This window comes from Mirounga angustirostris, unplaced genomic scaffold, assembly GCF_029215605.1.
Source record: "Mirounga angustirostris isolate CCGP_5_RB_7025 unplaced genomic scaffold, mMirAng1.0.hap1 SCAF_14, whole genome shotgun sequence".
Lineage (NCBI taxonomy): Eukaryota > Metazoa > Chordata > Mammalia > Carnivora > Phocidae > Mirounga > Mirounga angustirostris.
The window spans coordinates 86318743-86332449 of record NW_026991722.1 but is presented as its reverse complement, the minus strand read 5'-3'; the positions used below and the strand labels follow the sequence as shown (position 1 = coordinate 86332449).

Here is a 13707-nt window from a genome sequence, read left to right as displayed (position 1 = left end):
TGGCACGGAGTCCCGAGCCCCCCCACCCGCTTTCCTGCAGCCACGGTCCTCGCTCTCTGCCCCGTGTGCCACTTAGAGTTCCTTAACGCGCCACGGATCTGCTCCTGTCAGCCCACACCGGTTATCTGAGACCCACGTTTCTGCCTCACTCACCGTGTACATCAGCGCTCGTGGGGCCCCGCCCGTCTCTGCGACGCGATCCAAACTCCCAGCAGCTCCGGCCACGTGCCCCCTCTTCCCCAAGAGACCACTGGCGCACTGGTTCACTCTGGTTTTCAGCAAGGTCCTTTATTTATCTCCTGTTCCCCCAAGCACGGCACATGAGCTCAGGTAGCCGGGTACCCGTGTGGGCTGTGGGCTTTGTAAACGGCGAGCAGTCAGTATGTATAGAAATCATGCACCTCGGTGATTCTTCGACAAGATACTTAATGAGTAGAAAGATTTCAGGTGTGTTGGAAACTGCTGCCCTGTCCCGCATTCTGCTCACAGAAAAAGATCGGTGCAGAGATTTTACTCAAATGGAGACAGGTTTTCTTTGCTCACTGGCCAGTAACTGCCTAGGGCGTCTCGGGTCATGGTCACTTGTGACGGCCGCTCCTCCCGTCTGTTCCGACGGAACTCTGGACCTGTACGTGTGACCAGCTGTACATCCCCCGCGGCTCCGTGGCTTCATAAATTGGACACTGCCCATAATACATGATTCAGAAAAGGCATCTCTTGCACACCTCAGCTCACAGGAGAATGTTTCCAGAATTTGTGCCTCCAGCTGGCCACGTCCTCCACAGGAGACCAGAAAGCCAGCTCCGCCGCTGTGGGTCTTTTGGGTCTGTAGGTCTTCCCAACGGCCTCGCTCACACCCCTGGCTTGGGTCGCCGTCACCCGGCGTGCACCCCTGCGCAATGGCAAAGACACGGGGCCAACAGCTCCACTGTCTCGGAGTCCAGCACTTGAACATTTATGTACAGACAAATAAATGGAAAATCAGAGGCAACAGAACTCCAAAGCAAAAGAGACACTTTTTTGGTCAGATCGACGATTCCAGTCTTGCCAGAGGAAGGTGTTGCTGGAATGTCACGGGCTGAGCGCGCGGTCTTCCCGCACCACAGCTCCGACCAGCCACCCTGCTGGTCTGAACGCTCATCGCCATGGACTCGGAAGCAGCTGCATGGGGAGTCTTCCTGGCCCGGTTTGGCAGTAGGGCTTCTGTCGGCAGTGAGGTGACTGGATCACACGTTCGGCAGCTGATCCGTGGGAGCCCCGACTTGGCTCTCGAGGACACCAGCCTCGGCTTGGAAGGAAAGCCGTGTTTACAGAGGAGTGTCCAGTCCCACCAGCTGGATGCTCCCCGTCTTCGGGGACCTGATGGGGTTTGGGAGTGAGGTGAGCGACGGTGACAAGTCCGCTCAGGCCCGGCCGTGCGCACCGCCCCACTGGGTCCACCCTGCCCGTGAAGCCGGCCGGGTGTGGGGACGGCAGACTCTCCCCCTGCCCCGGGCTGACTATGGGTCCCTGTGTGACCGTGACAGCCACAGAGGCCAAGGTCTCTAGCTCTCTGGTTTGCAGTTCTTTGTTTTGTTTCGGGTGTTTTTCTTTTAAGATGACCACAAGGAGTTTTTACGTGATTACATTCAGACAGATAACCGCTTGGTTACCCTATTCGAGAGCAATGAAAAAACCAGGTACGCAACACGGCACAGACGACAGTCACATCAAGGGCACTGAGCCCCGGTCACAGAGCAAAGTAACGCGCTATTAGGCAGAAAGGAATCGCAGAAGCAAATGACTGGAAGGAAAAAAAAGAAAAATCTAAGGAGATACAAGCTGAAAATTTCCCATTTACAATAACCAAAGGAAAGAGGGACCCCATGTGACCTCAAAACCCCAAATAAGAACTTTCTGGTGAGGCAGGTTTCAGAGCATGGAATCACAGCATGGGTCGGGGCTAGACTGTACCCCAGTCTGCCCAGGCTGACCCGCGGCCACCGTCGCCGACTCCAGCACAGGAAATGTTCTCATCGTCCCGGAGCAAAGATGAAATCCAGGGCCTGCCGTTCGGCTGCTGCCACATTGGGATGCCACAAATCCACCATGAAAACCACCCGTGGTCCATCCTCCGCTGAACCTGGGGGGGGGGGGGGCGCGAGAGAGGAGAGGTTCGAAGCGGCCTGGAGCCAGGACCCACGCAGCACTGGCCCCCACAGTTAGCTTTCAGGCAGGGACCTATCCTGTCCCCTGGCATGGATCGGGATGTATGAAAGGAGAGGGCAGAAGGAGGCAGGGGTGAGTAAGTGGTGGGCGGAGCACAGAGGATTTTTAGGGCAGTGGAGCTATTCCGTATGATCTTGTCAGGGTGGATCCACGTCACTATTTGTCAAAACCCACAGAACATACAGCAGCAAGAGTGAACCCTAACGGAGACTACAGAGTTGAATTAATAATAACGTGTCAATATTGGCTGTCGCTTATAACAAATGCACCACACTAAAGTAAGAAGGTAACAAAAGGGGAAATTGTGTGTGTGTCAGGTGGGGGTGGTATATACTTTCTGCTCAATTTTTCTGGAAACCTAACAGCGCTAAAAAATAAAGTCTATAACGTAAAAAAAAAAAAAAAAAAAAAAAAGGCAGCCACTCACCTTCGTGGAATGCGGTGTGCAGGAAAGAGTCATCAAAGAGGAGGCAGCGTCCTTCTGCCCAACACTGGGGCTCTCCCCCCACCACCAGCTCACAGCCACTTGGAGTTTTGAGACCTTTGGGGGGGAAAGGAGAGAAAAGAGAATGAAGGCAGGTGGGATGGGGGATGGCCTGTTTTGGTGTGAATGCTCAAGTTCTGAAGCGCCCGACCTTCTGCCTCACCCCTCGGAGCCCCGTTTGGGGTGGGGTGGAGGTGCTTCCACAGAGCAAACACAGGCTGCCTATCACTGAGCTCCAGGGAAAAATGCATTTTTCCATTGGCTTAATCTGTTCTGGGTCATGGGCTGCTCAGTGAAGGCTTGCACTGCACTTCTGAGACTCCTGAAGCCCATCTGTGGACCGCCCGTGTTAATCAAGGAAGGCCAGGTTCACAACCTGCCTGGCCCAATGAACTATTCCAGTCCGGTCTCCAGGGCTGTTTTGGTTGAGATGAAACCATGCCCTCCTCTTTGCATTCCAAGCTTTAAATCCATGTTGGGGCCTGAGGATGGCATGTTCTTAGTCTAAGCTCCTCTGGCCGCCCTCTGGGACACTGAAGGTCACCCCTAAGGCCATGCCTGAGCTCCACAGGGAAAGAGGCTCACACCTTCGTAAGGAGCCATCCGCTCACAACGGCGAGCACATAAGGTGCCAAGTTTGGGCGCATAACCACGGAAAGCAGGCCTGGCTGAGATGCTGCTGTGTGCCCACTCTCACGTCCCCGTCTCCCACCCCAGGATCTGAGGGAACACCCGGCCCCTGTCACTGCCCGGATGTCTGTAAATGGAGGCACCACCACAGCCGTCAAAGAGATTCCCGGGGGGCTGGGTGGGCCCCACGGCTCTCAGGAAGGACGCAGCCAGAGGAAGCGGGGCCCTGGCAGAGGGGCTGGGATCGTGGTGGTCTTGCCCGTCTTCGGGGACTACGGGCACAACCGTGACACAGGACCAGCCGGCACTGCCCCCCCTCCAATTGACTCCTTAGGATGAACATGAAACAGAGTTCTCGCGAACAGAGCGTTTTCATGCGCTCCTTGCACTGGAAACAGACAGCTCCTGGAAGCACGTGTGCAGAAGAAATTCACACAGAGGAGTGGCAAGGACAGGGGACTTGGGGTGCCGTGGAACTCTGGGCAAGTCACTTCACCTCTCGGAGCCTGTAAAGAGGGAACAGTAGTGTACCCACCTTCGGGGCTACGTGACCACTGTCCTTGCCACCTAGAGCATACAGACTGCCTGAGTGCAGATTTGGGCTAAATCGGCCCTTTTCAGACCTCCCTTCACCCCCTCTCCAGATGGAGCAGCTGAGATTCAGAGAAGTGACGTGACCTGCCTGAAGTCTGCTATTCAGTCCTGGTGGGGACCTGAGGTCTGAATCCAAACCCACCTGGCTCCACAGAATGGACTCTAATGACACTGGACAGTGTGTCAGTAGTCGTGGTATGAAAGTGATTGTCCATCCTTGTAGTTAAGGTTTCCACTCTCAATAGGACATGTCACTGAATCGGGCGAGAAGGAGCGTTCTGACTCTGGAACCATGCTCTCCCATCTCCCGCTACGGGTAACAAACAGCTGGGGAGGGGGGCAGGGGGCGGGGTTAGGGCTGCGATGGGCCCGGGGGGACAGGGAGAGAGCCTTCGCTGACCGGTTCGGGTGGATGAGGCCGTTAGGACTCGGTGGCTCTCTGCAGGGACCCTCCACCCCAGGGCTTCAGAAAGCAGCTCTCCTTTCTCTGGGCCACTAAATGATTCATCGCCGTGCACCACGGCACACAGAAAAATGGTCTGGTCTGCTGGCTTGACAGCCCCCTGCTTACTTTCTTCCGCCTTCCCCTTCCTCACACCCCGGCCTTCTAGCGGCCCCCATCCCTGCCTACTGCCCGCACACCAGCTTAGTCGGCAGAGATGATCAATACTTTCCCAGAGAGAGCGTTCCGGTGGCTCTTGGGCATGGAGATAGGCCCCACGTCCTCTGGCTGAGGACTTGCTGTTTGTCCCCACCAACCACCCAACGAGGCAGGCCAAAGGTGCAGAAAGGGCTCCGTGCGCCAGTGGCCCCCACCTCAGGAGGCCGGGGGCTGGCACTCGGGTGGGCAAGGCGAACACAAGCGGCTCCACCAGTCCCAAGCAGCTAGGTGGCCCAGAAACCCAACACCATGCTCGTGAAAGGCACGGGGAGTCTAATTGTGCTTCTTGGGCAAGAATTTGCTGAATATGCTAATGCATTTTCATCTACCCTTTCCTGAGGGTTGGCCATGTGGAAGGACATCTGCCTCCCCAGTCAATCTGCCTCGTGAGCGTCAGAGGTCGCTTACTGGAGGTCTGTGGCCCTGCGGTCGGGATGTCCCAGCCCCACGGCCGGAGCTGTCCCACGGCGCTACGTGGGGTCCAGACCGGGTGACGCCACCTCTAGAGGCGGCTCGGAGTGGTCCCTGGACCACCAGTGAATGGACTGGAGGGCTGGGGTTTCAGGTGTCTGCAGGGACAGCTCCACGAGTCACACCTCAGATGGAAGGCAGCAAAAGGGGACAAAGGTTGGCAATTCAAGAGCACGGTTCAGGAACTGCGGGTGCCTCCTGCACTCCGGCCGGGTAGACTGGCCCAGGCGTGGCTGCCAGGGACACACCAGGCTCACTTCCTCTCTGGCGACACCCAAGGTCACGGGGGTCGAACCCACCTTTGTTTCATTCCGGGGCGGACATGAACGTGCGCATGACAGTGGAAAGAAGGAAACGCTGAGCAAACCCAACCAGGGCGCTTGCCCCGGCCACGGGGAAGTGGCCACAGTCCAGCAGGACTCCTTCCAAGAGAACATGACACGGCCCAGTTTTTCTGGTGGCAAGAACTAGCTGGGCTGAGAAGGCAATGACAGGTTGCACCGAGGGCCGGTGGGGGCATGGGTAACGCTCAAGTGGACGACAGGCATTTGTGCCCAGGACGCAAAGCCTAGGTCTTCTGCACCGCCCCCCCTACCCCCCGCCTTGCTACTCAACACACCTGCCTGGAATTCTACCTCAGTCCGCAGATGCCCTTCCCTCTGGGTCACTCTGAAGCTTTTGAAAAACATCCAAAGAAAACCTTTGAAGAAAGCACAGCACTGCACCCCATGGCCCACAGCCTCAATCCCAAAGCCGGGCATGGTGGGCTCCCCTCTGCGGCTCGCTCCCACCCTGGACTTGGCAGCCAGCCACGTCTGGGGCTCGGGGAGGGAAGGCTCCTCCGCTTCACCCTGGCAGCTCCAGCATCCCACCTGCAGCCCCACACGCTCGGATCTGAGTGGACCCTGGGGCCCTGCACGGCGACCTTACTGATGGCCACCTCACCCCCTCGATTAATCAGAGTGCCCTTTGCCTGACTGCCCTCTACCTGCCCGTACTCTTCACGTGCTACTTCATATCCTCCAGAGAGCCCCTGGGCACATACTGTTACCCCATGCTAGAGGCTCAGAGTTTCGGGGTCCCAGCCAAGATCACTCGGCAGATGGGGTCGACAGAGCTGAGTCCGGGGGCGCTTACTTCCGAAGTCTGATCGTTTCCTACTGTTTCTTTCTGAAACTGTTTCCTACTGTTTCCTACTGATCCTTTCTTAGACTGTCCAGCATGGGTTTCATCACAGAAGCTACTAGTTACCACCGCTGTAGGCCAAGTAACCACAGAAGATACCACTTTATTTAACCCTGTTGGCGATCCTGAGGTGAGGGCTACCTCCCCATTTTACAGATGAGGAAACTGAGGCACAGAGAGACTTCGTTACTTGCCCAGAGTCCCAGGGCTGACCAGAGAGCCAGGCCGCCTCCCCTGCCGCCTCTCTCCTGCCCTGCCTCGGCTCTTTAAACACTCAGGGTGTCAACTGCTCGAATCTAGTTGTTTTTTAAAACAGCGAAGCCCTCAGGACCCCCACATGGGGCAGGGGAAGCAGAGGGCTCCGGGGGAAGTGGGGCTGCAAGGCCCAGGGCGTCCGGCTCAGGTCCCCCCAGGCTGCCCTGAGATTCCCCTACAGAACACTCATGAGCCCCCGGCTCCAGCCTAGACCGGGGCTCCTCCGCGTGGGCTTTTTCTTCCTCTGCTCCGAAGCCAAGTCAGCCAATGCTGCAAACTTCCTGAAGCCAACCTTGCCCGGGCTCTGGGCACGCCCTCCCCACCCCCCCCAAGTCTGGGATGCTAACTGGGGGTGCCAACCCATTATCATGACTCACCAGGAACAAGGCATTCTGGGGAACGAACGTCCCTGTGTACTGAGTTGTGGTAAAGCCGAACTAAAGGGTGAGTACTCCACGTCCGGCTCCGTGTGAGTCAGTGCTTCACAACACGTTCTCTCATCAGACCCTCCAGGTAACTCCACGGGGGATGAGCTTTTTAACCTCTCCCTTCTAAATGGGGACACGGAGGTCCAGGGAGGAGAAGTGACTTGCCCCAAGTAACACGGCCAGCAGGTGGTGGGGCCAGGATGCAAGCACGGCCGAGCCGACTCCGATCCGTTCTCAGAACCACTGCCGCGCGCGTTACCAACTGCCCTAGAATCTGAATAAACTCGGCGTCAACACCCAGCATGACTTCACCCTTGATTCGGAAGGGACTGGGGCATGTTTTACAGCTGCCCGATGTCGGTATGAACCTGCGATCGCTGTGATAGCCTCTGGCCCTCGAGCTACGCCGTCCAGGACAGTAGCCGCTAGCCACGGGTGCCTCTTTAATTCAGATGAAGGTAAGAATTCCATGTTTCGCCGGCACCAGCCCCATTTCAAGCACTCAATGGTCACCCATTGCTAGAGACTACCGTACTTGGACGGTGCGGATGGAGACCATTTCCATCACCACAGAAAGATCCCCTGGACAGACCTTCTGTCAGATCATACTGCTCCCAAGTTCCTTTTTTGACTCAATCCCTGTGGTCAAAACCGTTTGCACGCAATCCCTCAATCTTTGACAGAAATACAGTGCAGCGAGTGAATGGGCACGATTCTGGCTGCCCGGACGGCCGTGTCCGGCAGGTGAGACCCCATCCCCGCGACATACCTAAGTGGCACCGGATGCGGATGTTGGTGGGGCCATAGTGCTCCGTTATCACAGTCCCCGGGCTCAGCACGGAGATGCACGCGTTCCCAAAAACATTGTTCCCAATGCAGGTCCGAAGGCTTCCGAGCAAGCGGTACGTCCGTGGGCACTTCCTGCAGTTTCTGGGAACGCAAACCCCCTGATTGACCAAGTAAAAGGTGACCCACTCCCCGCTGGGGGTGCTGTTCATTTTCCAGCCTTGCGGGAGGCTGCAGTTTGAGAAAGCTTTGTAGAGCGTCTCAAACTCGCACAGGATGGTCTGGAAGTTCCGTTCCAGCAGCTCCACGTCGTGCTTCTGCGCGTCCCGGGAGAAGTAGGGCGTGCTGGGGAGGTCGGGCAGGAAGAAGACCTCGGGCTTCTGGATGGAGGGCCGGCTGTTGAGGTAGCGGCCCTGCTCGCGGATGCCCTTGTGGATGCGGCCCATGCCGGACCAGGAGTACCGCTTGGCGTACTCCTGCAGGTTGTGGTAGAGCTTCTGGTTGAGGCCCTCGTTGTGGGCACAGCGCACGCACTCGGGGGACTGGCAGTACACGTACCCGTTCTGCAGCCCGTTGGCGTCTGCGCCCTGCATCAGGGAGTTGACAGACGCGTAGGGCCGGGGCTGCTCGCGGCCCACGTGGTAACAGTACCACACGAACAGGACCAGCAGGCAGGCCACGGTGACCACGGCGGTGGTGTCGCAGTCCCGCACCGACTGGATGCCCGTGGCGATGCAGTCCCGCAGGCCATCCAGCGACCAGCTCCAGGCCACCAGCCACTCGAGCGACATCTTGGGGGAGTTGGCGTTGGGCGGGGGGCGGAGCAAGGTCAGACAGTCAGTCCTCGGGGGTCCCAAGGGCACCCACACCATGCAGCTTAGCGTGGGGGGGAAGGGGCGTCGGGGGCCGGGGGAGGCATGGCTGCCGCCGTTCTTCGGATCCCACCAAGGGTGGCATTCACCCACATCTGGGCTCAGCACCCCGCTCCTGGCAAAAAAGTCACTGCAGGTTGGGCGGAAGGAGCTGCTTTCAGTCACACTAGCAAGTGGGGTCGGTCACCGTGAAACAATTTTCAAACCTGAGAGGAGAAAAGAAAGGTAAACCAGCATAAATTTTTATACCTGGAAAGATCCTCAGCTGAAATGTAAAATCCCAGATCCTTCTGGAAGGTCCTTGTGGGTAGGGGACACACTTCTCAATCTTGGCTATTCTCTCCCCATTTTACCACACCCCCTACCCCGGTTTCCCAAAAGGCCAGTGGTGAATAATCTGCATCCAGTACTGACAATTACACAAGCCTCACCTATCTGTGTCACCCTTAAGGGGTGTGATCAGCCCCATTTTACAGGTGGGGAAACCGAGGCCCTGAGAGGTCCTATACCTCACCGACGTTCACGCGGCCAGCCAGGGACTGCAGGGGTGATGTCTATCCACAGTAGGCATTTCATAACTACTTGTTCTTCTTCAGTCTCTGTACTTTTACAGAGAGATATGGATTCAAAAGCATCTTAAAAATGGCAAAGGAGGGGCATGTGGCTGGCTTAGTCAGTGGGGCGTGCGACTCTCAATCTCGGGGTCAAGAGCTCGAGCCCCAGGTTGGGCATAGAGATGACTTAAAATAAATAAATGATTCCTAAAAAATGGCAAAGGAACCATAAAACTGCACGTTCCCCATTTTACTTTCTCTTTCGCTTTGCTTCATCATTCTTACTTAATCTCTCTTGCCCTGCTGACAGAGGCTGGGTTTAACTCAAGCTGGAAGGGGAGGTGGGCTCTTGGGGGTCGCCCCCATGGCAGACACAGGGCATTTTCTGTCTGTCCGCTCGGGAGACTACTCACTGGTCTCACCCACAGGTTAGGAGAAGAAGTGATGGGGGAGAATGGAAACAGAAGCCCACTCAGGTCTCTTGTCTCCAAAACAGACAGGAGCGCCGTGCCAAGTCTCCCGCCAATGGTTCGGGCCAGTGTCTGGCACCCTGGTTACTCTAATAACCTAAAAGTATGATCAGAGCCCAGCAGCCATGTTGCCCGTGTCTACAAAACCCTAGCCGTGTTTCCCAGCTGAGACCCTTTGTCCAGCCTGGTTTTTCTAATCTGAGAACAGCCAGATCTACAATCTCCCACAAGCCTAACACACTCCCTCAGCGCAAGGGGCCGAATAATTCAGAAAAATCGTTTTGTGTGCTACCTTCTCTCTTGGGAAGAGAAGGCAACTGAAAAACTGGGAAAGCTGTCCCCTCTCCTTTCTCTGGGAACTACATTTGGCCAGAAAATTCTTGGGAGGTGGCAGAGAGGCCAAGAACCCAAACCGGAGGTGGGCTGGACCGTGGGTGGGACACTTCCCCTGTCTCAGTTCCTTCATCTCCAAGATGTGGTCATACTCATCTCCCGGGATGTCACATGATGACAGATGCAAAGCACTTAGGATGTCACAGCGAACATTTAACATGTGCTTAGATGTGTGGCAGCCAGCAAAGCAAAGGCGGGGCATTGGGGACAGGTATCGCAGGACTAGGGACCCTAAAGGCAAATTCTGGACACTCTCATTGCCATGCATCTAAACTGACTTTTATTTGTCCCCAGACTTGCAAGGCTAAAAATGAAAGAGAAGCCTTAGGTGCTCATTAACTGCCTACTTGCATCTTCCCAGCTTAGGTCAAATTAAGAATCATTGGACTATAATGTTTAGCAAGTCAAAAACACACATGCTAGATATTCATGGCCGTTTTTATGTTTTTAGGAAAAATACAAAAGTGGGGAGGCTAGCAGCTCAATTTTTTTTTTTTTTCTCACACATTCTCAATTTCTTCACAGATCTAGGCCCCACTGGATGGAAACAGACCCCTCTGTGCCCCTGGTTCTCTCCTAGCCATATACCATAATCGTCACATATTCTCTCAAAAGGGGAAGGCAAAGAAAATGCAAAGAAAATCCGGGATGATTTTCCAGTGTTTTGTTTGCAAGCCTGTCTCCCAACCAGAACCCCAGGATTCCTGAAATTCAGTGTGAAACTGTCATCTGCGTGATAAACAAGCGCTTTTACTAAAAGGATCCCCCCCCCACACTCCCTGAGCTCAACCTGTAATTGGAACTTTTAAACTCAGTCTCTCAGGAGAAGAGATTTCTCTTCAATGAGAAGTGAGATGGTGATAACTTAACAAACACCTGTTAAGTGTCAGTCCCCATCAGCTCTACTAATCGCTTAACTCAAGCACAATGAAACTTGGAAGACAGGGCGGATGATAAGGGGATCTCTCTACTGGCTCATCCCCCTCCTGGGGGAAGCCTCCTTCTAGTTCTAGACAACGCCAGCCGTGAGCACTCCCTAGGCTGAGCTATAAACAAAAGATAGCAAAAGATCCTGATGCCCTGAACCCAGCTTCGGATCCTGTTCTCATAAAGGGTACTGACAACCAAAGTTAGGGCTTTTCTTACCTGCCGCTTCCTTTTAGCCAAAACACACTGGCAGGCCCCTGAGCCCAGAGGTGGATTGAAGAGCTCAAGGCTGAAATGTGACACTAAAAAAACCCTTACATTTGGAGGGTGACTGGCAGCTTATTAAGTACTGGTTCCAACATTTGACCCTCACAGCACCCAGGGACAACCACCAACGCTCCAGCGGTAAGGGCATGGATTCTCTCCCCCTCCCCAGTTCCTGGCTCAGGGACCGCAGTAACTTCCAGTTTCCTTCACACATCTGATCATTTGCATCTGTTTCATATCTGTCCTCCTTAGGGACAGGGACCTGTCACTGCAGTTCTGCCCTTTAATAACTCCAATCGTAAAGGTCAGTCAGCTCTGGGGAATAGGGTCCAAATGCATGGCCAACTGGTGAGCAAGTCCAGTGAAATATAACTTTGGATACGATCAACATCTGGGGGACACACTCAGCTCTAACCCGGCTAATGGCGTTCACCTTACAATCCAAGAGGCTGCCCAGTGCTAAAGAGCTTCTGGTCACTCTCAGGGTGTGGCCAGGCCGCCCTAGAAGTCCTCCCTAGGAACAGGGCAGAGCAGGGCAAGGTGTGTGATGCAGGTCACCTCTCCACCCAGGACCCAGTGAACTGCCCTGGGACCAGCCCTCCCTCATGGGCAACTGGAGACCTCCCCTCCTCACTTTCTGGGCCAGCTTTTTCAGCATCCACCCACTCCAGAGATGCCGAAAGTGGGGGGGCAGCGGATGGGTTAACACAGATGGTGACCACCAGGAGGTCAGGGGAGGAGGGGGATGGGACCACGGAAAGGGGAACATTGCCAGGAAAAGTGGGCAATCAGCTAAAGATTAGGGAAGGTGGCTTATGGTGACAGCTCATGGGACGGGGGAGGGTCACCTCGGGAAATATGGGAAGTGGGTGACGCTCAGGGCTGGGGGGGAGGGGGAGAGCAGGCAAGGAAAAGGAGCGGGGAGGAGGGTCACGAAGAGGGTGGGGGCGCCGCGATGGGGAAGGGGCTACGAGGAGGGTGCTAAGTGGCGATCACATCCCGCCGCCAACACAGCCCCGGCGGCGGCGCTCTGCACGCAGCGAGCACCGGGCGGCGGGGCCCCTTGGCCCGGCCGGGATGCGGGGCGCGGGCGGGCGCCGGCGTCCCCGAGCATCCCCCAGCGGCCGCGCCGCCGTGGGGACCGCGGGCCTGCAGCCGTCCGGCCCCCGCCTCCTTCCCCTCCCCCGGGGGTGTAGCCGCTCGGCCGCGCCGTCTCCCCCGCCACCCCCCGCAGCCCCCCGCAGCCGCCGCTTACCTGCGCCCGGGCGCGCGGGCGGCGGGGGCGGACGCTGGGGCCGGGGCGACGCCGCCGCCCGAGGGCGCGGACGCGCAGACGCCCCCTGCCCGCGCCGCGGGGCCACCGCCCGGCCCACGCCGCGGGAGTCCGAGCCGGAGCCTAGCCGGTGCCCCCACCGGTGCCGACGCCGCGCTGCGCTCCGCGGGACCGCGCGGACCACAACTCCCACAATGCCGCGCGCGGCCGGGCCGGCGCGGGGAGGGGGCGCGGGCGGAGGGCGGGGCGGGGCCGGCGCGGGGGCGGGGCGGGGCTCGGACCCCAGGCGCGTAGTACGCGGGCCGCGCGCGGGGCGGCTCCGGTGGCCTTGCGGGAGCGGAGGTGGCCGGGGTCCCCGGGACGCACTGGCCGGCGGGGTCGGGGGCGGAGCGCGCGGGCGGGCGGGCGCTCATTCATTCGCTCTGCGTTCCTCCTTCTGTGCCCCTCTGCTCCCCCGCCCCCGGTCTCTGTCCCTGCTCCGGCTCTCCCTCCTACACGTCCTTCCATTCTCTTTCACTTTCCTTCCCTCTTCTTTCCTCCCTCACTTCCTCTCGCCCCGACGCCCTTCTTCCTTTTATTTATTGATTCACCGCGCACTTAGAAGGCCGCTCAGGCACTTGGAATGAAACTGTAAATCAAACAGGATCCCTAGTGTCATGGAAAACTCCTTGGTTCAGTAGGAGCGACTGTTCAGCAGCCTCTCTGTGCCTGGCCCTGTGCTCCTTGGGGAGCGGTGCACACGCGGCCCCTGCCCGCGGGGAGCCACAGTCTGACCAGGAGTCCAGGGTTACCAAGTAATCACAGGGGTAAAGGCACCATCAGCTGGCATGCAAAGCAATAGAAGAGAAAGTACAGGGCAGGGTGAACGCTTGGAGCAAGAGGGCATGTGATGGGGTGGGGGCCCCCCACGGAGGCCTCTCTGAGGAAGTGATGTTCGAGCTAAGGCCTCTGGGAGACAGATAAGCTAACAGTGGCCATGGGACATGTTAAAGGCTCTGGGGCTCCACGCATAGGCGGGTTCTGAGAACTCAGGAGTAGGATGGCTGGCCCACGATCCATCTGTTCTGCCCCAGAATCTACTTGTTGCTGTCCCAGCATCTACTTTGCCCCTGTCCCAGAACCCACTTTAATCATGTCTCAGAATCCACCTCTCACACCTTTCCCAGAACCCAGCTGGTCCCTGACCTAAGAACTCACCTCCACCATGTCCACTTCATCCTTGTCCCAGAACCCACCTGGTCTCTGACCT

The 13707-nt window shown here is 57.1% G+C and overlaps 1 protein-coding gene across 1 annotated transcript; it reads right to left on the bottom strand.

The window, feature by feature from the left end:
- Positions 1 to 251: 251 nt before the first annotated feature.
- On the bottom strand, positions 252 to 12609 carry ASPHD2 (aspartate beta-hydroxylase domain containing 2). The gene is made up of 4 exons (XM_045887426.3): positions 12441 to 12609; positions 7686 to 8780; positions 2636 to 2749; positions 252 to 2122 (listed from the first exon to the last, which is right to left on the bottom strand). The coding sequence occupies exons 2-4, from the start codon at positions 8572 to 8574 to the stop codon at positions 2013 to 2015; spliced, it is 1113 nt and encodes a 370-aa protein (XP_045743382.1). The 5' UTR covers positions 8575 to 8780; positions 12441 to 12609; the 3' UTR covers positions 252 to 2012.
- Positions 12610 to 13707: the final 1098 nt, after the last annotated feature.